This window comes from Mustela nigripes, chromosome 8, assembly GCF_022355385.1.
Source record: "Mustela nigripes isolate SB6536 chromosome 8, MUSNIG.SB6536, whole genome shotgun sequence".
NCBI classification, from domain to species: domain Eukaryota; kingdom Metazoa; phylum Chordata; class Mammalia; order Carnivora; family Mustelidae; genus Mustela; species Mustela nigripes.
In genome coordinates, this window is record NC_081564.1 from 31,238,382 (window position 1) to 31,264,827 (window position 26,446).

General features: G+C 37.5%; 1 protein-coding gene across 4 annotated transcripts in view; it reads left to right on the forward strand.

Moving 5' to 3' along the window:
• The window catches only part of SPIRE1 (spire type actin nucleation factor 1), a 187,856-nt gene that overhangs the window by 58,616 nt on the left and 102,794 nt on the right, over window positions 1-26,446 (forward strand). For 2 of the 4 annotated variants that reach the window (XM_059409150.1, XM_059409151.1), the window contains exon 3: window positions 24,812-25,045. In XM_059409150.1, coding sequence (XP_059265133.1) covers window positions 24,812-25,045 — 234 coding nt within the window. Of the gene's footprint in view, window positions 1-24,811; window positions 25,046-26,446 lie in introns of those variants that run through there. The other 2 variants (XM_059409152.1, XM_059409153.1) reach the window with 1 other exon arrangement.

Below are 26,446 nucleotides of genomic sequence, written 5' to 3' on the forward strand. Positions count from 1 at the left end.
CAGGACTGGGAAGGCCTTGGGACTCTGACTTTTAACACGCATCCCAGTGAAAAGGTGTTCTTTGAATCAGAAGTTGAGAACTGCTGTGGTAGAGGGTTCTATCAGAATACTTTCCTTGGAGGGCACCTGGGTGGCTCAGTGGGTTAAAGCCTCTGCCTTCAGCTTAGGTCATGATCCCAGAGTCCTGGGATCAAGCCCCGAATCTGGCTTTCTGCTCAGTGGGGAGCCTGCTCCCCCCTCTCTCTGCCTGCCTCTCTGCCTACTTGTGATCTCTGTCAGATAAATAAATAAAATCTTTAAAAAAAAAAAATACTTTCCTGGGCCTGTCAATTCAGTTTCATTTTTATTCGGTTGCTTTGACTGCCTTATCAGTACCAAGGTAAATATTTAGCAATTTATTTAGAGTTTGAAATTGTATTGGAACCACTCTAGCATTGTCTCATTATAGACTGGGTAGCCAAAGACAGAAAGATTAAGTTTTTTCTTGAGAATCTTAGAGCTACTAAGTGAGAGAATTGGAATCCAGATATAGGTCTGCTTGTGCCTAATCCAGCACTCTTCCTACTTTGTCACATCATCTCTCAGAATCTTATTTTATATGTGATAATCCTTACCACTGCATGACTGCCACAGGCTTAGTCGCTACCTACTTTTTAGGGGCTCTGCCTGTCCATGTGACTTTCAGGCTGTGTGACTTGGAGCAAATTACTTAACCTCTCTGTGCTTCAGTTTCTTTATCAGAAGGAAGTAGGGTAAGAATAATACCTATGATAGAATTATTGTGAGAATTTAATGATACCCATACATTTGAAATACTTGGCACAGTCACTGACACATAGTTCATGTTCAGTAAATGTTAGCTGTCATTTCTAATTAATTTTAATGAAGAACTGGATGTAATGTCATGTCTGTGCATAAGTGGAAAGCAATTTCATGTTGCGTTAGAGAGGCAGGCTTTGAAGTCAGTTTCCTAGGTTTGCATCCTGGCTCCATTACTCATACATTGCATAATCTTGGGAAGGTTGCCTCACATATATTTGTACCTTGTAGCTCATCTGTAAAATGGGGACAATAATTATCCTACTTCATAAAGTTCTTGTGAACCTTATGGGCAAAGGCATGAATGTGGAGTTGGGTCAAACCAAATTATTTGTGGGAATAACGGTTTATACTATAGGGCTTAAAGTTTTAGGATTATAGTGGCAAAAAAACTGGTTTGTAAAGAATGATTCTCCTGTTTTTGGTGATTTAAGCGTTTTATGAAATTTCTGGTCTTTATTTTGATATGTGTGGAAGGGATGAATAGCTTTCAGCAAAGGAAACAGTTGTCTGAATATTTCACTATGACATCTAAATTGCTGCTATTGTTGCAAGCCATCTGTCTGATGGCTCCTCGCTGTTCATTTCTCTGCTGTTCCTTTCTTGAAGTTTCTTGGTTATTTAGTTTCTCTAACTTTTCCTTTTTTAATTAAAAATCATGTTTATGCTTTGAAGGGTATAATGTTTTATTATTCTGTGTGTCACATGCAAGCATGCATATGTGTGTGTGTATTTTCCATTTGGCTTGTTCATATTTCATTCATCATAATTTTATTTTTTGTCTGTTTAGTAAGTTTCTGAAGAAGTTATTTACAAATTTCCTATTGTGACTAAGGATTTATCATTTTCACTTTGTCTTAATTACAAAGTGAAATCTAAAGTATTTGTTGTTGTGTTTTGAGGCTATATTGTTTGGTGCATGCAGATTCATAGTAATTTTTTGCAATGTCCCTCTTTACTCTTTTAAATGCTGCTTTCCAGGGCACCTGCTTGGCTCAGTCAGTTAAGCATCTGACTTTGGCTCAGGTTATGGTATTAGGGTCATGAATTGAGCCCTATGTCTGGCTCTACGCTCAGTGCAGGGTCTCTCCCTCTGCCTCTCCCCCTGCTCGTGCTTGTTATCTCTCATATAAATAAATAAAAATCTTAAAAAAAAAACATGTTAAATGCTACTTTCCTTAAATTCTCATTTCTTTGGGTATAGCATTATTTGCTTTTTTCTGGCTTTCTTCTGACTTGCATTTTCCTGCACATATGCACATGTTTCCATCCTTTTGTTTTAAAGCTTTCTGTGTTGTTTTAGATGTATTTATGGTAAACAATATCTTGCTAGATTATCTTTCTTAATCTCATTTGAGAGTCTGTCTTTTAATAGGCATTCTTTACCTGTTTTTATTTATTATAATTTCTGATATATTTGGACTGATTTCTTCTTATTTTGTGTTATTTCTTATGTTTTTTATTTTAGGTCCCTCCTCCCTTTTTTTCTTTTGCTGTTATAAAAGATCACATAGGGCAATACATCATGCATTTGTACATGGAAGCATTCAACTGAAAGAGTAAAGTCACTACCACTTTTTTAGGAGCTGTACTCTCCAGTTGCAGTCCCACCTGGCTATTCATTCTGTCCATCCTTGTACTAAGCTCCATGAGGGCAGAGTCCAGATCATGGCTGTTTTCTTCACCACAGCACCCCCAGGTGTGGGACCTGGTATGTAGGTGCTCACTGATTATTGTCAAAGTATGGATAAGTGATGATAAGAATCTTGTACATAGCCTTCTGATATATATACTGATACCGATATACTGATACTGGGCCCCATACTTTGGAGATTTGGGCTTAATAGGTCTGATACGGAGCCTGGATACATAATATTAAGAAACAAACAAAAAATTCCCCCAGATAATGTGATTATCAGCTAGATTTGCAACAGTTTGGTCTGAGATTTTTCCTCTTTGAGACTGCTTTTCTACTTGGAAACAACTTATGACTCTCTTGATACAGTTAATGATTGTGAAGAAAAACATTAATCATTGGGTAATTTGCTTATCTGCTCAGTTGGGATGGAGCCACAGTTTCCCTAAAACAAGGAAATATGTCACAATCTCAGCTCTTATTTTATTTTAATGTGGGGGGCGTGGAGGGCAAAGGGAGAGGGAGAGAGAGAGAATCTTAAGCTGATTCCATACCCTGTGCTGAGCCTGATGCAGGGCTTAATCTCACAACCCTGAGATCATGACCTGAGCTGAAATCAAGAGTTAGATGCATAAATGACTGAGCAATCCATTCACACCGTCTATTTGTTTATTTATTTATTAAGTTAAGCTGGAGTATAGCTGGTTATTACTGTTTTGGTAACACCAAAGGACAGTGATAAATTTTTCCTTTTTATCAAATAATTTTTTAAGCTTTCCTACATCTTTTTCATGTGCTCTATAGAAGATCATTTGACTGAACATGCCTTTGTGACTTTACATCAATAAAATCAATCATTGGAAACATATAGCCAAAGGGGATTAAAACAGAATGAATGGTTGGACTGGAGATCTTAGCCCTTTTCCCATTTTTAAGGTATTGATTTTCCTAGTTAACATTTATAATGGTTTAAATAATTGACTGGGACACAAAGGACCTGATTTTAATTTTGGTTTATTGTATTGTACTCACGATGCTATTTTATTTGCATCGATTCATCTGTGGAGTTAGGAAATTAATTTACCTTCAAGGACAAACTTCATGGGAATATGAACATTTTAGGGTTGCAGACAACTGTTAATGAAACCTATGATTGAAAAAGTAGTTCATCAAGTTCCTTGCTTGTATTCGAAACTGAGCATTTTTTTTTTAAAAGATTTTATTTATTTATTTGACAGATAGAGATCACAAGTAGGTAGAGAGGCAAGCAGAGAGAGAGGAGGAAGCAGGCTCCCTGCCGAGCAGAGAGCCCGATGCGGGACTTGATCCCAGGACCCTGAGATCATGACCTGAGCCGAAGGCAGCGGTTTAACCCACTGAGCCACCCAGGTGCCCCCGAAACTGAGCATTTAAAACATTAGTCTCTTGTAATGAATTTTGATTCAGTAGATAGAGTTAAGCAAAAATATTAGTGGGGATGGTATTTTCAGATTTAATCAGGACAGAATTTTTAAAAATGTGTTGTGTATTTTTTTAGTTTTTTATTTTCACCTTTTAATCTTGGTTAAGGTTAAGCACCTTCAGTGCTTTGGTTTTCCAGTTTTCAAAATGGAAATTATACTTTGTACAGTATGGGACCTTAATTAATGGTTACTAATCAAGTATGTTAAGTAACTCAGATGAAAGTTACTTTAGTTCAAAATATTATAATAATAATATTTTAAATAAGTAGTTTGAGAACTTTCTCTGGAAATGACTAACAGGATCATTGACTTAAATGTCATGATTACTTTGCTCTCTTTTGATGACATGGGACATGTTTCCCATTCTCAGGGATTCCTTATCTCACTTGTGGGTTATTCTCAAATCTTTTCATTACTTAGCTGGGAAACTCAGGGAAGTGTTAGTAGTTTATGGATTACCTGCCATGTGCAAGGCATCGTGCTAGGCACAGGAGAGAGACCTATTTGAAACAATCTTTCTTCTTGAGGATAAATAGAAGAGTCATCTGGAAATAAGAAAAGTGAAGTTTTTCCCTTCATAAAAGTTTCCATTTTCCTTGCTCTATTTTTCCCCCAGATCTATCCTTTTTTTTTTCTTTTTTTTTCTCATTTTTAAAAATTATGTTAGTAGCCAAACAGTATGTCATTAGTTTTTGATGTAGTGTTCCATGATTCAATGTTTGCATATAAAACTCAGTGCTCCATGCAATACGTGCCCTCTTTAATACCCATCACCAGGTTCACCCATTCCCCCCCTCCAAAACTCTGAGTTTGATTCCCGGAGTCCATAGTCTTTCTTGGTTTGTCCCCCCTCTGATTTCATCCCCTTCATTTTCCCTTTCTTCTCCTAATGTCCTCCTTGCTATTCATTATGTTCCACAAATAAGTGAAGCCCTGTAATAAATGTCTTTCTCTGTTTGACTTCTATCACTTAGCATAATCTCCATCCATGTTGATGGAAATATTAGGTATTCATCTTTTCTGCTGGCTAAGTAATATTCCATTGTATATATGGACCATGTCTTCTTTATCCATTCATCTGTTGAAGGGCATGTTGGCTCCTTCCACAGTTTGGCTTTTATAGACATTGCTGCTATGGACATTGGGGTGCATATGGCCCTTCTTTTCACTACATCTGTATCTTTGGGGTTAATACCCAGTAGTGCAAGGTAGCTCTATTTTTAACTTTTCTGAGGAACCTCCACAGTGTTTTCCAAAGTGGCTGTACCAAGTTGCATTCCCACCAACAGAGTAAGAGGGTTCCCCTTTCTTCACAGCCTCTCCGACATTTGTTGTTTCTTGTCTTGTCAATTTTTGCCATTCCAGCTGGTGTAAGTTGGTATCTCAATGTGGTTTTGAATTTCCCTGATGACTAATGATGTTGAACATTTTTTCATATGTCTCTTAGCCATTTTTATGTCTTATTTGGAGAAGTGTTCATGTCTTCCACCCATTTTTTGACTTATTTGTTTTTTGGGTGTTGAATTTGAGAAGTTCTTTATAGATCTCGGATACTAGCCTTTTATCCATAGTGTCATTTGCAAATATCTTCTCCCATTCCGTGGGTTTTCTCTTTGTTTTGTTGACTATTTCCTTTGCTGTGCAGAAACTTTTTATCTTGATGAAGTCCCTGAAGTTCATTTTTGCTTTTGTTTCCCTTGCTTTTGGAGACATGTTTTGAAAGAAGTTGCTATGGCTGATATCAAAAAGGTTACTGCCTATGTTCTGCTCTAGGGTTTTGATGGATTACATTGAGGTCTTTTATCCATTTCAAGTTTATCTTTGTATATGGTGTAAGAGAATGGTCGAGTGTCATTCTTCTGTATATAGCTGTCCAATTTTCCCAGCACCATTCATTGAAGAGACTTTTTTTCCATTGGGCATTTTTTCCAATTAGATAGATTAGTTTACTGTAGAGTTGAGGGTCCATATCTGGGCTCTCTCTTCTATTCCTTTGGTCTGTGTGTCTGTTTTTGTTCCAGTACCATGCTGTATTGGTGATCACAGCTTTATAATATAGCTTGAGATCAGGCAACGTGATGCCCCCAGGTTAGTTATTCAACATTTCCCTGGCTATTTTCTTGCTCCATATACATTTTAGGACTGTTTGTTCCAGCACTTTGAAAAATGCCGTTGGTATTTTGATCGGGATGATGCTGAAAGTATAGATTGCTCTGGGCAGCATTTTTAACAATGTTTATACTTATGAACCATGAGCATGGAATGTTTTTCCATCTTTTCCTGTCTTCTTTAATTTCCTTCATAAGTATTCTGTAGTTTCTAGAGTATAGATCCTTTACCTCTTTGGTTAGGTTTATTCCAAAGTATCTTAAGGTTTTTGGTGCTATTGTAAATAGAATCGATTCCCTAATTTCCCTTTCTTCAGTTACGTTATTAGTGTATAGGAAAGCAATTGATATCTGTGCACTGATTTTTTATCCTGCCACATTACTGAATTGCTGTATGAGTTCTAGTAATTTGGAGGGTGGAGTCCTTTGGGTTTTCCAAATCCTTTTTTTACACAATGGAATACTATGCAGCCATCAAAAGAAATGAAATCTTGCCATTTGCAACAACATGGATGGAACTAGAGCGTATCATGCTTAGCGAAATAAGTCAAGCAGAGAAAGACAACTATCATATGATCTCCCTGATATGAGGAAGTGGTGATGCAACATGGAGGCTTAAGTGGGTAGAAGAAGAATAAATGAAACAAGATGGGATTGGGAGGGAGACAAACCATAAGTGACTCTTAATCTCACAAAACAAACTGAGGGTTGCCTGGGGGAGGGGTTTTGGGAGAAGGGGGTGGGATTATGGACATTGGGGAGGGTATGTGATTTGGTGAGTGCTGTGAAGTGTGTAAACCTGGTGATTCACAGACCTGTACCCCTGGGGATAAAAATATATGTTTATAAAAAATTAAAAATTAAAAAAAAAAAGATTTATTTATGAGGGGGGAGGGGCAGAGGGAAAAGGAGAGAGAGAATCTCAAGCAGACACCCCATTGAGCAAGGAGCCCATCATAGGGCCCATCAACCAGAGATCATGACGTGAGCTGAAATCAGGAATTGAATGCTGATTCATGACATTCAATGACTGAACCACTCAGGTACCACTTCCCCCTTTTTAAAAACCTTTAAAAAGGTTTTTGGTTTAGTTTTTGCTTTTTTAAGTAATCTCTACACCCAACATGGGTCTAAAACTTACAACCCCAAGATCAAAAATCACATGCTCCACTGACTGAGCCAGCCAGGCAACTCTGGGTCTATCCTGATAATAACAATGATAATATCTTACAATTATATAGTATTCTCACATAAACTGTATCAGCTGATGCTTACAATAGGACTTGGTCCCTTTGTTGTGCCACATACAGTAGACTGTTAAAATTTTAACTGTTCAACGGTGTCTTTTACTCATTCCCAAATACCACATTTAACTGACTGTAAAGAGAACGATATATATGTTTGTTATGTTACAGAGTAGTCTACCTACAAGAATTGACATATGTATGACCCAGAGGCATGAACCCTGTAAAGTTGTTAGAGCATGTCTGGAACACAGGATGGAGGGTGATGAAGCTAGAGAGGCACGACGAGCCCAGGTCGTAAGGGGCCTTGTGTGCACAGAGGAGTCTGTAGTTAGTTCTTCCTGTGACTCTCCATGTCTCAAATTTTAGTCTGCCTCAGAGCCCATGTAAAGTACACTGGCATGTTCCTATCAGTTTATCCAGATTTGACTAAATCCCCTATCATATAATGTGCTGTTTTTGAAGACAAATATTCATTAATGTATTTTTTACAGCTTTATTGCGATACCATTCACATAGCATATAATTTGGCCATTGAAAGTGGTTTTTGGTATCTTCACAGAGTTGTGCAATCATCATCACAATCAATTTTAGAATATCTTCTTCACTCCAGAAAGAATTCCTATACTCATTAGCAGTTGTTTCTCATTTTCCCCAATGCCCCTTGCCCTTGGCAATTAGTAATCTACTTTCTGTCTCTATAGATTTGTCAGTTCTCGACATTTCATATAAATAGCATATTGCTTACTGTGGCTGGCTTCTTTCACATGGTTGGTATAGTGCTCTCAAGGTTCATTCATGCTGTAGTATGTATTAGCACGTCACTCCTTTAAATGGCTGAATAATATTCTTTCGTACGGCTATATCATGTTTTCTTTTTCCATTCATCAGTTGATGAACATTTGGGCTATCACTGTATTTGTAAACTTCTTCTTAATAAAACTAATTCTGTAAATTGCTTAGGAAATTACCAAGTTGTAAGGAAAGAGAAATATGTTTATCCTGATTTTTAACTGAAGAAATAAAGAATTGATTTGTTTTCTAGACCTTCACCTCCTATTTAATATAAATGAAGCAATCAAGTATAAGCTATTGGAAAATAAGCACAAATAAGCCTTATTTTACTATTAAAATCATGGTGCCTAGATTTTTATTTATTAATATGAATGTTATTACAGATTTCACTTGTATCACCTTTTTTATTTCATAATTGACAAATATTTGTAGCATCTCACATGTGTTGTAGTTGTGGATTCACACTGTCCTCATTGCTTTTTGTCCCGTTCTAATCCTTACACTAATTTGTGATAGAGAACTCTTGTCACTTCCACCACAGTAGCAGTCACTGTGGGCTGCCATTTAGCCCAAGGGGCTCAGTTGGGATCCTGTGCACATCCTGTCAAACCAGGTGTAACTTTCTCTCTGACTGAAGAAAGCATTATTACATGTGCCCAGGATTTATGGGAAAATTTCTTAGTGCAGAGTACTTTGTTTTTTAAAAAAAGTAGCGAAGGGTTTTTGCAAGAGAGGGACATAATAAAATTTAGATTTTTAAATGGACCACCTTTCTTGATGGCTGGGAAACTTTCCAACCTTTTCTCTTTCTTCATCCCTCCAACATCCACTTCTCCCTCCTTCCTCTCAGTGCTTTTTCCACTCAAGAAAGTAGAAGCAACCTGAAGAGAACTTTCACATTCTCCCACTACCCAGTCTACCTCCCTGCATCTGTACCAAACACCTATTCAAGGGTATGATTGCGGAAATATATCCCATTCCACTGCCTCCATGTCTTCTTCTCATGTTCCCACAGAGACTTACTCCTCAAAGCTTCTCTTGTTGAGGTCATCAGTTAGATAGGAAGAAAATTAGAGGAGTGTGGAATCAAGAGAATATTTTTAAAAAAGAAAAAGGACATGGTCAGCTCTCTCAAATGCTGGTGACAGGTGGATTCAAAGCCTTGATGATTCAGGCAAACTATATCCTGCGCTCAGGGCTCTGAACAGAATGGTAGTGTGAAGCAGAGCCAAGGTTCTAAAGGAGTTCTAGTTCCGGTGGAAAAGCAGATAAATTGGTCCCTTTATTTCTTTTTGGAAACCTTAGTAACCCCTGCAGATAAGAGAAATCAGGCCTTTCTGAATGTTGCTGAGTCATAGCACTTCCTAAGACATGGAGCAGCCCTGATGAGGCTTTTTGCTGTGGCGAAATACACATAGTGAAAATTTTTGACCATTTTAAGTGTACAGTTCAGCGGCACTCTGTTCACAGTGTTATGCAGACGTCACCACTGTTTCTAAAAGTTTTTCCTCATTGCATTTGAAACTCTGTACTCACTGTGTAAAGGCTGCCATTCCCCTGTTCCCAGCTCCTTGCTGACCTCTAATCTACTTTCTGTCTCTATGACTTTATCTTCTGTGGATATTCCATCTAAGTGAAATCACAAAGTTTGTGTTTGTGTGTCTGGTTTAGTTAGCATGTTTTTAGGATTTATCCATGTTGCAGTCTATATCAGAATTTCATTCCTTTTAAAGTCTAAACAGTATTTCATTGTATGTATAGCCCCAGTCATTTTAGAATAAGTTTTATCACTATTTTCTCTGTGTGTTAATAAAGTTTTCCCCTCTCAATGGTGTAAAATTTCTTTCTTGTTCCCAACTGTTCAGATTTGATTGTCCTTATATGTGTGTATGTGTGGTTTTTTTTTTTTTCCCTCTCCTGAAAGTTCTTAGGGTCTGAGATTTTTGTTTTTTAAGTTGGGAACCAGTTCTAAAATTGAATGGCCCAACAAAATAGGACGGTCAACTTCCCATTATGATGTTTAGGGTTTTCAGAGACAGTTGTTGATGCAATTTTTAAAAAAATTCTGTTAAATTGCAGTTTAGTTAGAAACCTGCTTTTAGAAAATAAAGTCCAGTTAACCTCTGTAATTCTTCAACTGTGACATTTCCATGAGCAAAACTTCATATATTTATAGCCTATGTATTCTCTTTTGGTATTCCAGTTCTGCAGTTTTCTTATTCTTACAGATGTCAGGATTGGAAAGGACTTTAGTTGGTTTTTCTTAAGTTTATTCTTGAAGAGGCTTAGATACATGGAGATTAAGTGACCAGTTCGGGGTCACACATCACGTAATGAACAGATTCCATCTCATGACTGCTGGTCCTGTATTCTCTTCACGGCGGAAATACTGTGCTCAGCTCTTTTTAAAAATCAACTTTGTGACGTAACTTAAGTATAACAAAAGCAGATGTTTTAAATGTCCAGTTTAATGAGTTTTAATAAATTTATACCCATAAGTAACCACCACCCCAACCATTTCATCACTCCAGGAAGTTCCCTCTGTAGTCTTTCCCTCCCTCGGCCTGTACTTCATATAAACGTGATCATACAGAATGCACTTCTGTGTTCACTGTATTTGCTCAGCACAATGTTTTTGAATTGTATTTGTGTTGCTATGAGAAGTAGTGTTCTCCGTTTTATTACTGGGTAGATACACTACAATTTGTTCATCCATTCATCTGTTGATTGATGGGTGGTTTTCAGGTTTTGGCTGTTACGAATAAAGGTACTCTAGGGTATCTGGGTGGCTCAGTGGGTTAAAGCCTCGTATTGGGCTCTCTGCTCAGCAGGGAGCCTGCTTTCCTTCCTCTCTGACTGCGTTTCTGCCTACTTGTGATCTCTGTCTCTATTTATAAACAAATAAAATCTTTTAAAAAAAGGTACTTAGAGCATTGTGTATGAGTCTTTTGTGGATATATTTAATTTCTTTTGGGTAAATAACTGGGCGTACAATTGGTGGGTCATATTATAAAAGTATATGTGACTTTTACGAGAAACTGCCGAACTGTTTTTACAATATGGTTGTATCATTTCATTTTTATTCCAGCAATATATGAGAGTTCTAGTTGTTGCACATCCTCACCAATATTTGTTATTGTCTGTCTTTTAAATTTTAGCTGTTTTAGAGGATGTAAAATGTTAACCTGGTCATTTTGATGGGCATTTCCATCATAACTAATGATACAGAGCATTTATACATGTGCTTATAGGCCTCTTGTGTATCGCCTTTTGTGGTGTTCAAATCTTTTGCCTATTTTTTATTGGATTATTCTTTTACTGAATTCTAAAAATAAAAAATAAAAAATATATTCTAAATTGAAGGCAGATTTATATTTACATTTATATTTGTCAGGTATATACGTATATATATTATACATAATTTTTCCCATTGTGTGACTTACAACTTGGCCATTCATTTTGTTATTTTTGTCTTTTAAAGAGCAAAATTTTTAATTTTGGTGAAATCGAATTTTTCAATTTTTTCTCCCATGATTTTTGTGGTCTTGTATAACAAATACTTGCCGATTTCAAATTCAGACATGAATATCTATATAGAAAATACTTAAAATCTATAAAAAGCTTCTAGTGTTATATAAATTTTTCCTTTGTGTTTTGTTAGAAGTGTAATAAATTTAACTTTTACATTTTGATAAAAGATTTATTTAAAAATAATTTTTGTGTATGTTCAAGAGGTCCGGGTTTATTTTCCATGTAGACATCTAGTTGTTCCAGCACCATTTGTTGAAATGGTATCTTTCCTCCATTGAACTACTTTGACACATTCGTTTAAAAATCAATTGATTATATAGTATAGGATTAATTATGAATTCTCTGTTCCATATGTCACCTTTATACCAATATTACTCAGTCGTGATTACTGCGGCTTTTTCTAAGTGTTGAAATCAGGTAGTGTCAGTCATCTGACTTTGTTATCTTTATCAAAATTTGTGTTGGCTATCCCATAGATATTTTAAAATCAGGTTGTTAGTTTCCCTAAAAGTCCTCCGAGAGTTTTGATTGGGATCATATTGACTTTTAAGTCAATTTGGAGAGAACTGCCATTTGGACAATATTTAGTCCTTGAATCCATGAAGTTCGTACATTTCTCCACTTAAGGGAGATCTTTCATTTCTTTCAGCAGTGTTTTGTAGTTTTCACTATTGAGTTCTTCCAACTTTTGGTCAGTTAGGTCTTTCAGGGAGTTTGTCTGTTCATCTGAAGCTATAAATTTCTTCCCAATCACTGTTTTAGTTGCACTCCAAGGATTTGGATATATATTTTCATTTTCATGAAATATTTTTGAATTTGAGATTTCTTCTTTGACCTAAAGTTTATTTAGAAGTGTGCTATTTAATTTTTCATCTACATTTGAAATGAATGATTATTCTGCTATTTTTTGTGCTATCGATAGTCATCTGTCATAGGGTAGAAGTCAGTTAACAGCAGGGAAATGTGACAGGGGTAGAAAGAATCAATTCTGGAGGGAATAGGACTATTTCATAGAGGAAGTAATACTGAGCTGGGATTTCAGGGATAGGTGGGATTTGTCAGAGAGAAATGCCATAGGCAGAGAGTGGCATGATAAAGAAAGGTATGGTAATATGAAAACGATTGAAGTGATAGTGCAGTGTGGAGCTGTGAGTGGAAAAGTTCACAGAGCTCAGAAGGTAAAAGACTTAGAATGGCATGTTAATGAATTTATGACATACCTACATAAAAGTGCTCAGGAAATAATGGTGAATAAAGGAGTCAATCTCATACATGTGCAAATGGACCTTTTTGCCACTTAATAAAAGCAAAGGGAAAAAAAGCATATCTAAATTTCAGGGAAAGAGTTTTTTGTTTTGTTTTGTTGCCTTTTTTTTTTTTTTTTTTTTTTTTAAAAGAAGTGACTAACCTCTGTTGGAGGTCAGATTTTCTGAACAAAGGTCATGGAATAATTATTTTGTCCCTGTCAGGAACTCTGGCCTCTTTTCATTATCTTCAACTTTTCCCTCCTCTACTTTCTTTTCATCACTATTTAAACATGCTTAAGGCTCTGTAATCTTGAAAAATAATTTAAAAAACACAACAACTTACCTCTCCTCTTTCATCTCTAGCTGCTGTCACATATTTCCCTTTATCTTCATAAAATTACTTTTTTAAAAGTTTATTTCTTTAAGTAATCTCTACATGCAACGTGGGGCTCGAACTCATGACCCTAAAAATAAGAGTCACATGCTTCTCCAACTGAGCCAGCCAGGCGCCCCTGTCTTCATAAAAATTTCTGATCATACTGTGTACACACAGCACTGTTTACTTACCCAGACTGCCCATGCTAAAGTCACCATAACCCTTGCTTCACTAAATCCAGGGGATGTGTTCTAGACCTTCCCTTACCTCATCCACATTCAATACACATGCCCATGTCTTCCTTCTTGAAATATTTTCTCTCTTTGACTTTGGTGATATCATAATCTTTTGACTCATCCTTCTGTCCCCTCCCCATTACTAGTGCTCCTTTACAGTCTAGTTTCTTCATTTTTTATCTGCTGGCCAATCATTAAGTGTTTGATTCTTCTTCCTTTGTATATTTTTCTCCCCTTAAGCTCCCTCATACACTCATGACTTTGTTGATCCATCATTTGTCAAGGAATCCCCCTTTGTGACCCTAGCTCAGTCTTCTGCAGTCCATCGAGAAAATTGCCAAGCCCAAGATCACCTAGTTTTTCTCTTATGTTATATTTTAGTTTTATAATTTTGCATTTTACTTTCAGGTTTATGATCCTTTTTGAGTTAATTTTTGGGAAACTTGTAAGGTGTGTGTCTAGATTTATATTTTTGCATATGGATGTCCTGCAGTTCCAGCACCGTTTGAGGAAAAGACTGTCCTTTCTCCACTGAATTGCCTTTGCTCCTTTGTCAAAGTTCAGTTTGCTGTATTTTTGTGCATCTGTTTCTAGGCTTTATTCTGCTTCATTGATCTATTTGTATTCTTTTGCCAATACCATATTGTCTTTTTTTTTTTTTTTAAAGATTTTTATTTATTTATTTGACAGAGAGCGAGATCACAAGTAGGCAGAGAGGCAGGCAGAGAGGAAGGGAAGCCAACTCCCTGCTGAGCAGAGAGCCTGATGTGGGGCTTGATCTCAGGACCCTGGGATCATAACCTGAGCCAAAGCCAGAGGCTTTAACCCACTGAGCCACCCAGGTGCCCCCCACATTGTCTTGATAACAATGGCTTGATATCTTTTAAAAATAAAATATGATCAGATCATCCCACTCTCCAGATCACTTCAGTGGCCTGCCTTTGCTCTTACGTGATGAAGATTCCCTTCCTTCATATAGCTTATTTGAGGCCCTCTGTTTTGTGTGAAGCCTCCCTCCCAACCTCTTAGATTCTTCCCAGCTCTTCCTTTGTCATTAGGATTTTTTTTCCCCAATCATTCCTTGTTATTCTTGACCTCCAGGCCTTTATACTCACTGTTTCCTCTCTAGAATTCTACTGTAACTCCCTCCTTTCCTGCTTAGCTCTACTTGCCTTTCAGGTCTTCAGTTAAAATGTATTGCTTTAACATGGGCTTCCTGAATCTTCAAATTAGATGAGGGCTCCCTATTATACATTCTCATAACACCCTCTCTTCTTTATTATAATGTTTAGCACAATGTATGATTTATTTATTCACTGTTTTGTCTAAAACAGAATCTCTGTGAAGGCCAGAGACCTCTCAGAGGTGTTTTTTTTTTTTTTTAATTCCCTTTCTATTGCTGTACAGCTGCTCTTGGTAATATCTATCAACTAAATTAATGAGGGGAGGGAAGAGCACTGTGTACACTGGACGTTAACTAGATTCACTAAATGTGCTTTCTTTGGATAGATTTGACTAGATGTGAGGCTTCCTTGGTTAGTATTTAGAGATTGCAGCAGGAAATTTTATTAAATCTTTTATATTTTTGTGAGCAAGGTAGAGAAGTGTCAGATCAGTAAGGGTTACCTTGTAATCAGTGTCAGCTTGAGAAAATGGTCTCTGGTGTTCTGAAGGGTTTCTTAGTTGCAACTACCTTATTTAACATTTAAATCAATTTTATGAAGACTCAGAAGGCATACCCATATTAGCAGATTTTAAAGTTTAGAAATAATAGTAAATGAATTAGCTGGTAGACTCTTAGGAACTCTAAAAAAAATCAATCAAAATACAAAGGTAAAATAGACTTGAGGTAAATCCTTTTACCAGGATTATATATCTCTTTACAAACACTAGCTACAATTATGTTTCACTTATTCTACTAAGATAGAAAGATGGCTAACTATTATGTGGTGTGTATTACTTATCACTTTGGTTGAATATAAACCTAAAATGTCAGCAATTTAATGGTTTAGCAGAAATATGAATACAAAACTAGGTATAGAAGTATGTGATGTAGAACAAGGAAGATGCCTATTTTTGGTGTTCTTTAATGATTGTGCCACATGTGGCATAGGATTTAATACTGGGTGCCACATTTTGGGCAGATGTTGGCAGACTAGGAGATGTTCAGATGTGCAGCTTAGTTACAGTAGAATTCTGGACATGGAATCTCCTAAGTAGCAAAGCCAGTTTGGAGTCTTGGCTTTGTTACTTCTTAACTGGTACTAAACAATTTATTGATCCTCTTTTAAGTTTTCTTATCTTTAAAATGGAGATAATGTCTACCTCACAGGATTGTGACAAAGGAAAACATGTTCCTAATAAAATGTTATACAAGTATAAGGAAATCTCATCATCTAATTGGCAAAGGGACCTGAAGAGTTGAAGAAACTGTTTTTAATTTTTAGAAAGGAGAAGATGGGCTTTTGGCCATGAGGCATGATGTGAAGGCAGTAGCAACTGCTGTTTGTTTGAGGCACCTTGCTTGACAATGTTGGCATAGGTTGTACCATTTCATCAGACTTGGCATTAAAGACTTTCCTGCTATTATATAACTTTAATGTGTTTAGCAAAGATTTTAAACACATACTCTGTGCTAGGCATTGTAGCAAATACCAGGAAGAATCATACTTGATCACTGTCCTAAAGAAGTTTACATTCAGTAAAGGGGACAAAGATGGACTCAGATATTTTTAGGAAGTACAAGTTAATGTGAAGAGGGGCCAGATGAAGGGAATTAGCATGGTAAGAGGAAGACTGCATGTGGGCTGACATCAAACTTGAGTGCTTTACATGAAACATTGGTGTTGGTGGGTGTGCTCTTGCTCTGTAGTGAGGCTGCCCTCCGTGATGACATGGCTGGGTCTAGAGGCCAAAGAACACTCAGTTCCATTCATATGTCTCTACCCTGAGCTGAAGGGCTTTATATCGAGCTATCACTCATAAGAGGTAATAAGTCATGATGATGTAGCAGCCTCAAATTTCAGAATATGTGGTTTTTATTCAATGCCTTCTTTCCTCCACCCTTTATCAGTTGGTTAGGCTTAAAAAGCACAGGTTTCTAGTGCGCTTCACTTGTTCCATTTAACTTGAAGGTTTTATGTTGTAATTTCTGTTTGCTTTATTGAGTGTTAGAGTATCTGGAAGTGTCTGGGGCGGGGGTGGGGAGGTGTGGAGCCAATGTGACAGGACATGAATGATGATTTTCCAGCTGCCTGGAGACTGGTAGTTCAGATGAATATTTTAGATCTGACACTGCTGTTCCCCATCGGTTTTCTTAACATTTCCAGAGGTTTTGGCAAGTGAGTTTCTAAAAAGAGTCTAAGGAAGTATATATCTAGGCAAGCTGGTATGTCTAGGTACAGTTATGCTTTAATTATTGTTCTGGTGGTCATCCCCGTTCCATAGCTCAAGACTATCTAACAAACTGGGTATATGTTTTAGCAAACGGTTAGAAGTTCCCTCGGTCAATGGAGGTAGTGAGTCACCTGATACACATGTCAGTCGAATAATGCCCAGCCTTGTTATGCTGTGTTCCCAAGAGGCTTGGTTAGATCCAGAACTACTTCATGGTTCACACATAAATCAGGAAAGGTGAATAGATTTAGGATGTTTGAACCAGGTTAGATTTAGTTTATCCTTATGCTAAGAGACAGACCCTCTAGAAAGTTTTAGAGGATATTCAGTGCTGGATCACCACTATAGTGGTCTGTTGCAATGAGATTGAAGTGGCAGGTATGTTTGCCTATGTCTATAAATTCCATATACAATTTTCAACCATCCAAGTCTGAGTGGAAAGAATTTATGTTTTGGTTCATTCTTTCTTTTTCTTTTCAAGATTTTATTTATTTGACAGAGAGAGACACAGTGAAGAGGGAACACAAGCAGCAAGAGAGGGAGTGGAAGAGGGAGAAGCCGGCCTCCAGCCGAGCAGGGAGCCCGAAGCGTGGCTCAATCCCAGGACCCTGGGCTCATGACCTGAACCGAAGGCAGACACTTAATGACTGAACCATCCAGGCACCCTGGTTCATTCTTTCATTAACTATTAAGTCTTTGCTGTTTGTAAAATAATGTAAAGACAAAGATGAATCCTAGAGGATTTTTGCCTTCAAGGAGTTTAACCTTTGGGGGGAATTAAGATTGGTACGTAATTAACTATAATCCAAGTTAAAAAGTGGAGTGTACCATATAAAGGTATGAGTTAATATCATAGTGATTTTGAAGGGAAAAAAATGATTGTTTTCCTCAAGGAAGAACAGTGGGTAGAGACTGTAATGTGATGACAGCTGGCAGCTGCTAATCAGGGTCAGCAAGTCATTATGGAAGAGATTTCTTTGATTGGGGAGATGGAAAAATGAATAGGATTTGGACATACAAAATTACAGGAGAAAGTCCATGTAGAAAGTAGAAACAATACTGAATATGTCATAAAGGCAAAGTATAGAGCAAATAAAGGAAAGAGTAAGAAACCAGTACAGTTGGACAACAGTGTACATGAGTGATAATAAAAGAAAACAAGGTTGGAAAGGTAAATCATAGTAAGATGAGAAAAAAGGTCGGAATGTTAGAGTGTATTTGTCATTTAAGACCTGCTCTACTGCTCTGGGAATGTCTGTCTAGACACACCTTTTACCATGACTGTGAGAAACAAATTTATGAGGGGAGCCCTGGCATCCTTGGAGAGCTCTGTGATCACTCTTCATAGGTTAGACTTTACAGAAGGGGCACTGCAGTCGCTGATTTGGGGAACCTAAATCCAAGGGAGTAGTTGGATCCTGGAGTGCAGAGACAAGGTGGCAGTACTCAGTGATCACAGGCAAAGTTGATCTGGTTAGCATAATGAATTATAGAGTCAAAGCAGCAATCAGAATAGTCTGGTGCCTAGAATAGTCTGATGGCATTGGCTACTTGATCATGGTGTTCCTAGAAGTAAAATAGATAGGAAGCTTACTGAATTCTTACTTGACCTGTATAAACAGAAACAGTTCTAGGTTAAGTAAACAAAAGTCTAACTTGAACCATGAAAACACAGTTATGACACCCCTTAGTCAATTCCCAGACTTGAGCCATTTACAGACCCAGAACCCTTTGTATGAAGGAGAGGCCATGTCCTGCTGAGGAAGGACCCCTCTACACTACTAAAAATTCACATTGTTAATTTTCCTTCCAACCATCCCCAAAGGGGGTGCACTGCACTGGGGAAAAGAATTAATCAGATTATCTGGGAAGGACTGGGTATTGGCTCTGAACTGACACTGATTTTAGTAGACCCAGAAACGTCACTGCGGTCTACCAGCTTACAGAGGTCAGATGATCAGTGGGGTTGTCGCTCAGGTCCATCTCACAGAGATACGAGTGTATCTGTGAACCCATCCTGAATCTAGTTATTCTCTAATTCTGGAATGCATAATCAGAATAAATATACTTAACATTTGACAGAATCCCCATATTCATTCCTTGACCAATGAAGTAAATCTCTTTTGGTGGGGAACACCAATTAGAATCTACTAGAACTGCCTCTATGTAGGACAGTGGTACACTAAAAGCAGTAGCACATTTCTCGGGGTGGGGGGGGGGGGGTAACAGAGACTAGTGCCGCCATCAAGGACTTGAAGGATGCAGGAGTAGCGATTCCCACATTTCTAATCAGCCTGCCTATTTGGCCTGTGCAGAAGACAAATGGATCATGGAGAAGGACACTGTATTATTGTAAACTAACCAGATGGTGGCTTTAGCTGCAGCTCCTATACCAGATGTGGCTTCATTGCTTGAGTAAATTAACACATTCCCTGGTACCTAGTATGCAGCTGTTATCTGACAAATGTTCTTTCTCTATACCTGTCAGGAAGACCACCAGAAGCAGTTTGCTTTCACCTGGCAAGGCCATCAGGACACCTTCACTGGCCTACCTCAGGGGTGTATCAGCTTTCCAGAGCGGTGTCATAATTTAGTTCATAGGGATCTTGATTGCCTTTTTCTTCTCTAAGATTCCACACTTGTCCATTATGTTGATGATATTATGCTGGTTGGCCCTAGTGAGTGAGAAATAGCAACTACTTTAAATTTATTGGTAAGACATTTATGTGTTAGGACATTGGAAATAAATCTGATAAAAATTCAGGGGACTTTCACCTCAGTGAAATTTTTAGGAGTCCAGTGGTGTGGTTCAGAGATATCTTTTCTAGGGTGAAGGATAAGTTGTTGCATCAGTCCCCACCCCCAAACCCACAACAAAAGGGAGGCATAATGGCTAGTAGCTTCTTTACATTTTGGAGGCAACATATTCCTATAAATATATTGTATTACTCTGGCCCATACCAAATGACCCAGAAAGTATCTAGTTTTGAGTGAGAAGCAGAACAAGAGAAGGCTCCACGACAAGACCAGGTTGCTTGTAAGCTACCCTGTCATGTGGGCCATGTGGTCCAGCAAATCCAATGGTGTTTGAGTTGGCAGCGGATGGAGCTGCTGTTCGGAGCTTTTGGCAAGCCCCAATAGGCAAATCACAGTGCAGGCCCTTAGGATTTTGGAGCAAAGCCCTGCCATCCTTTGTGGATAATTATTCTCCTTTTGAGAAGCAGCTCTTGGCCGGCTACTGGGCCATAGTACAGACTGAACACTTAACCACAGTCCATCAAGTTACCATGTGACCTGAGTTGCCCATCATGAACTGGGTATTGTCTTACCCTTTAAACCATGAAGTTGGGTGTGCATAGCAACACTGCATCATCACTTGGAATGGCATACATGTGATTGGGTGCAAGTGGGCCCGTAAAGCACTGCCCAAATGTACTTCTGCTACACTCCCATCTCTTTCTTAGCCTCTACTCTATTTGCCTTCTGGGGAGTTCTACAGTCAGCTGACAGAAGAAGAGAAGACCTGGGTCTGGTTTACAGATCGTTCTGTATAATATTCAGGTGCCAGCCGAAAGAGGACAGTTAGCATGTAGCCCCTTTCAGGGTTGTCCCTGAAGGACAGTGCTAAAGGGAAGTCCTCCCAGTGGGCAGAACTTTGAAAAGTATACCTGGTTGTGCACTTTGCTTGGAGGGACTATGATTGCCATATTGGTGAAAAGGAAATCTGAGGAATAGATATGTGGATAGACTTCTCTGGGGGAAAAAAAAAGTGAAGATATTTGTCTCAGGTGAATGCTCACCAAAGAGTGACTTCTTTACAAAAGGATTTTATTTTATTTTATTTTAAAAATTTGATTTATTTGACAGAGAGAGAGATACCACAAGTAGGCAGAGAGGCAGACAGGAAGAGGGAAACAGGCTCCCTGCTGAGCAAAGAGCCTGATGCGGAGCTTGATCCCAGGACTCTTGAGATCATGACCTGAGCTGAAGGCAGATGCTTAACCCACTGAGCCACCCAGGCACCCCAAGAGAAGGATTTTAATATTCAAGTGGATGGGATGACCTGTTTTGTGGATACAAGTCAGCCTCCTTTCCCAGCTACCTTGTTATCACACAATGGGCTTGTAAACATGGCTACAGTGGCAGGGATGGAGATTTTGCAGGAGCTTATCAACATAGATTTCCATTCACCAGGGTTGACCTAGCTTTAGCCACTGATGGAGAGCCGGATCTGCCATCAAGCAGAGACTAACTCTACGTCCTCAATATGGCACTGGGTGATCAGCCAATCAATCTGGCAGCAGGTTGAGTACATAGGACTGCTTCCACCATGGAAGGGGCGGCATTTTGTTCTTACTGGGAGAGTTACTTACTTTTGATATGGATTTGCCTTCCTCGCATGCAGTGCTTCTGCCAAAACTAGGATTTATAGTGGTGCCTGGGTGACTCAGTGGGTTAAAGCCTCTGCCTGTGGCTCAGGTCATGATCTCAGGGTCCCAGGATGGAGCCCCGCATCAGGCTCTCTGCTAATCAGGGACCCTGCTTCCCCCTCTCTCTCTGCCTGCTCTTCTGCCTACTTGTGATCTCTCTCTCTCTCTCTCCCCCATCTCTCAAATAAATAAATAAACCTTTTTTTTTGAAATTAGGATTTATAAAATGCTTTATTCACCATCATTGTATTCCACACAGCATTACTTCTGATCAAGGAACTCAATAGGAAATAGTGTGGAATTCACTGGTCTTAGTATGTTTCCCACTATCCTGAAGCAGCAGACTTGATAGCATAATAGAATGGACTTTAAGGCGCTAAGGAGATGAGTATGAGTGCCAGATTCACAAGGGGTAAACTTGTGATGGTTAATTTTGTGTGTCATCTTTTGTTATTTTTTTGAGTGTAGTTGACACACAGTGTTACATTAATTTCAGGTGTACAGCATAGTGAGTGATTCCACAAGTTTATACATTATGCTGTGCCCACCACAACACTATTACAAGATCATTGACTATATTCCGTATGCTGTGCCTTTTTTCAAAAATATTTTCTTTATTTCAGAGAGAGCATGAGTTGGGGGGGGGGAGCAGAGGGAGAGGGAGAAGCAGACTTCTCATTGAGCAGGGACCCTGACACAGGGCTCAGTAGTAGGACCCTGGGGTCATGACCTGAGTAGAAAGCAAGTGTTTCACTGACTGAGCCACCCAGTTGCCTCTATGGTGTGCCTTTTATGTGACTTATTCATTCTATAACTGGAATCCTTTATTTCCCATTCCCCTTCACCCATTGTGTCCATCCCCCAATGCCCCTCTCCTCTGGCAACCATCAATTTGTTCTCTGTATTTATTCATTTGTTTTGTTTTTTAGATTGCACATATATGTGCACTCATATAGTATTGGTCTTTCCCAGTCTTATTTATTTCACTTAACTTAATACCCTCTGGGTCTCTCCGTGTTGTTGCAATGGCAAGATCTCATCCTTTCCTTTGACTGTGTAATATTTGTGTGTGTGTGTGTGTGCATGCATGCACATGCATGCCACATCTTCCTTATCTATTTGTCTATCAGTGGACACTTAGGTTGCTTCCATATCTTGGCTATTGTACGTAATGCTGCGATAAACATAAGGGTACATATATCCTTTCGAATTAGTGTTTTTGTTTTCTTTGGGTAAATATTCAGTAGTGGAGTACTGGATTTAATTTGCAATTCTTGTGTTTTTTTTTTAATTTTATGGCAATTTCTATTTTTAATTTTTTGATGAACCTCCATACAGTTTTCCACAGTGGGTATATCAATTTACATTTTATAAACAGTGCACGAAGGTTCCTTTTTCTTTGTATCCTCACCAACACTTGTTATTTCTTGTCTTTTTTATTTTAGATATTCTGACTAGATATTTAGATATTGTGAGGTCCTATCTCATGGTGTGTTGGACTCGCATTTCTCTGATGATTAGTGATATTGAGCATTTTTCATGTATCTGTTGGCTATCTGTATGTCTTCTTTGGAAAAATGTCTATTCAGGTCCTCTGCCCTTTTTTGACTTGATTGTTTTTTGATGTGGAGTTATAGAAGTTTTTTATGTACTTTAGATATTAACCCCTTATTGTATATCACATTTGAAAATATCTAATATCTAAAGTAGGTTGCCTTTTTGTTTTGTCGATTATTTCCATCACAGTACAAATCTTTTTATTTTGATGTGGTCCTGATTGTTTCTTTTTTCTTTTTTTCTCTTCAACTTTGAAAATAAGGATTGGAGTTCCAATCAGACTATACAAATCAATTAAAATATTCTGTATTTTCAGTGAGAAATAGTAAAAAAAAAATACCAGTATTGTTTAAAAATCAGAAGTTGAATTTTTAAGTCATATTCATTTTGAAACTTGTGTTGAGAAAATACTATCTCATTTGATCAGGTAAATTTCAGATTTTGTGGAGATTTTCTTTGAGTGAATGCCCTGAGTGCTTTTAAGGACTATAGTATATGTGATGACAATAATTCTATTGTGTTTAATTTGTCTTAAAACTTCTGACTTTTCCTTTTCTTCGATACCACCTAAAAAACTTTTTAAAATAGACAGCATTGATGATGGCTACAAGTGGGATGAAGAAAAGGATAGATTTGTTTGTTTGTTTATGGGGATAGCTGAATAAACACTGGAAAAAGGAGACCTGGGGCAAGTAAGAGAGGGAGATAACATTTATTCACTACTTGTTATAAGTCAGATATTGTACTAGGTTCTTCCATTCATGTGAGTGTCATTTAGTCTTAAAATCTCATGAGATGTAGATAATCATTGATACTCATTTTACAGATAAGAAAAATCATGACTAAAATAAATAATTTGCCCTGAGTCAAAAGGTCAGTGGTGAAAGACAGCATTTATTATTTTTTCAAAAGATTTTATTTATTTATTAGAGAGAGAGAGCAAGAGCGCAAGCTGGGGGACGGGGAGGGGCAAAGGAAGGGCAAGGAACAGGCTCCTTGGGGATCACGACCTGAGCAAAAGACAGACACTTACCTGAGCTATCCAGGCACCCCAAAAGTCAGCATTTAATCCTAAATCTTTGGCTTCATTGCCTGTGTTCTTCCCCACAAAATAGCTAAGGTGAAATGAGCCATTAACATTGCAAAATAAAACGGAAGGATTGTTTATATGTGATTCTTCTGAGCAGAAAAGAAAGGCTGTGTTGAGGAATAGATTAAAATACCTATATTGGCAGAAGTCTAAAGCATCTGTGAGGATGATATTAGACAGTGATATATACCCAGTGTTCCTAAAGCAGGTTTATATTTCACGAGGTACTGTTGGTGGAGTTGTGGGGGAGGGAGGATTATCTATCCACCACAATGAAATCAGAGTTTGAAAAAGTCTTTCATTTGTTTATATCATATAAAAAATATGTTCCAATAATTAAATGGAACTCACTGAGCAGTGTGTAGCTATATATAGAATTTTTTGTTGTTGTTTTAGCTTAAGTTAGCTGCTAGTAGTAACTGAGTTTTCAATCTCTCAGATCACTGGTATTTCTATGAAATAGACTTTGATAAACACCGGTATAAGAGTTCTTTGATAGCTCTTTCTGATCTCAGAAATATCTTTTGGAAATGCGGAAAATCAACCTGGTTAGTATTTTATATGAACAGATAACATATTTTAGTGTATATTATAAATCTAAGAAAACAGAAAGTTTGTGTATTGTTATATATTGGATTGTGTATATATTGTTTGTGTATTGTTATATATTGGATTGAAGAAATCACAAAAAAATTCCCATCTGGGATTGTTTTTTTAATGCATAGGTAAGACTTAAATATCCCCTCAAATCTAATTTGTTACCGGTTTCTGAAATGAAATAGATTAAACCTAGCTTAAGTGTCATACTAAATATTTTGTCTTGCAGTTAGCTCTGTAAAGCTGTTTAGTCATCTCCATTAATCACCTTCTTTAATGTCCCTAGGTTATTGAATCTCTGGGAATTGTTATTTATAAAGCACTGGACTATGGTTTGAAGGAGAATGAAGAAAGGGAGTTAAGCCCCCCACTGGAGCAGCTCATTGATCACATGGCCAATACAGTGGAAGCTGATGGCAGCAACGATGAAGGCTATGAGGCTGCAGATGAAGGCCTGGAAGATGAAGAAGATGAAAAGAGAAAAGTTTCAGCCATCCGGTCATATAGAGATGTCATGAAGGTAAAGAGGCAATTTACATAGTATTTCTTTTCTTTTTTTGAGTTGTAAAATTGCTTTAAAGTATTTCTTTTTTTAAGAATTGTTATTTCACTTTAGACTTTAAACTGTAGAGAACAAACTAGTGGTTACAGGGGGATGGTGAAAATAGGTGATGGGATTTGAGGAGTGCCTGTGTTGTGATGAGCACCAGGTGTTGTACGCTTGAAACTAATATACTGTTTGTTAACTAAGTGGAATTTAAATAGAAACTTTGAAAAAAAGCATATGGGAAAAAAGTTATAAACTGAAAAAAAAGCAAATGGGAATTAAGCATCTAATAAAAGGTCTTAGATCTTCAGCTATTAGTGAAAGGAATAAGGAACTAAAACATTCCTGGTTTTGTGATTTGTTCACAACCTCAACATGGCCATTTTTGTTTTTAAGATTTTATTTATTTATTTATTCATTCATTCATTTATTTATTTATTTATTTATTTATTTGAGAGAGAGAGGGAGCACATGAGACAGGGGAAGTCAGATGCAAGACTTGATCCCAGGACTCCAAGATCATGACCTGAGCCAAAGGCAGCCACTTAACCAACTGAGCTACCCAGGTGCCCAAAATGGCTATTTGTGATTGACTTGTAACTCTCAGGAAACCCCTTTTAGATATCATATATGCCTTAATATTACATATTATACACTAACTTAACCACATGATGTCTTCAGTTGACCTGCATTTTCCTTTTTTATGGAATAAATAACTATCGTGATCCACTAATTTAAATGACAATTCTGCATCTGAAATATCACAGCTCTTTGTTTTACTTTGTTTTCTTGACCTACTTAGTGATATTTATATGTAATGAAACAAGTTTTATAGTTTGAATAAAATTTTCTCCTTAAACTTTCTGTTGTACTTGAAGGACATAATGTCAAATGCACAGATTAAAATTAAGATTTGTCAGCTTAGTTTTAAAAGAGCATTCTGTTTAGAATTATTTACATATGATGTTTACTAGATTTTGTAAGCAGTGTTGCTTATATATCACTTATTTTCCAACTGTTTTTAAAGTGTCCTATAGACAAGAATAGAGAGAAACCTTGAAGACAGTGCTTTTCAGGTGTACTGCAGCATACCCAGATTTAGATCATAAATCTCCTGAGAACTCTAGAACAGGACTCTACATCTACATCATAGAGATGTAGCATCATAGAGCATCATAGAGATGCTACATCTGGCATCTCTATGATGCTTATGAAATTCAGATATATTCTTTAGCTCTTTTAATACTTGAAGTACTTTTCATTTTAAATCAACAGCTTATGCAGGTAAAATCCTCATATATGCACAGATTGAAAGTTCACACATTGTATTCATTTTATATTTTCTTGATGTTAAAATATATTTCAAAATATGTA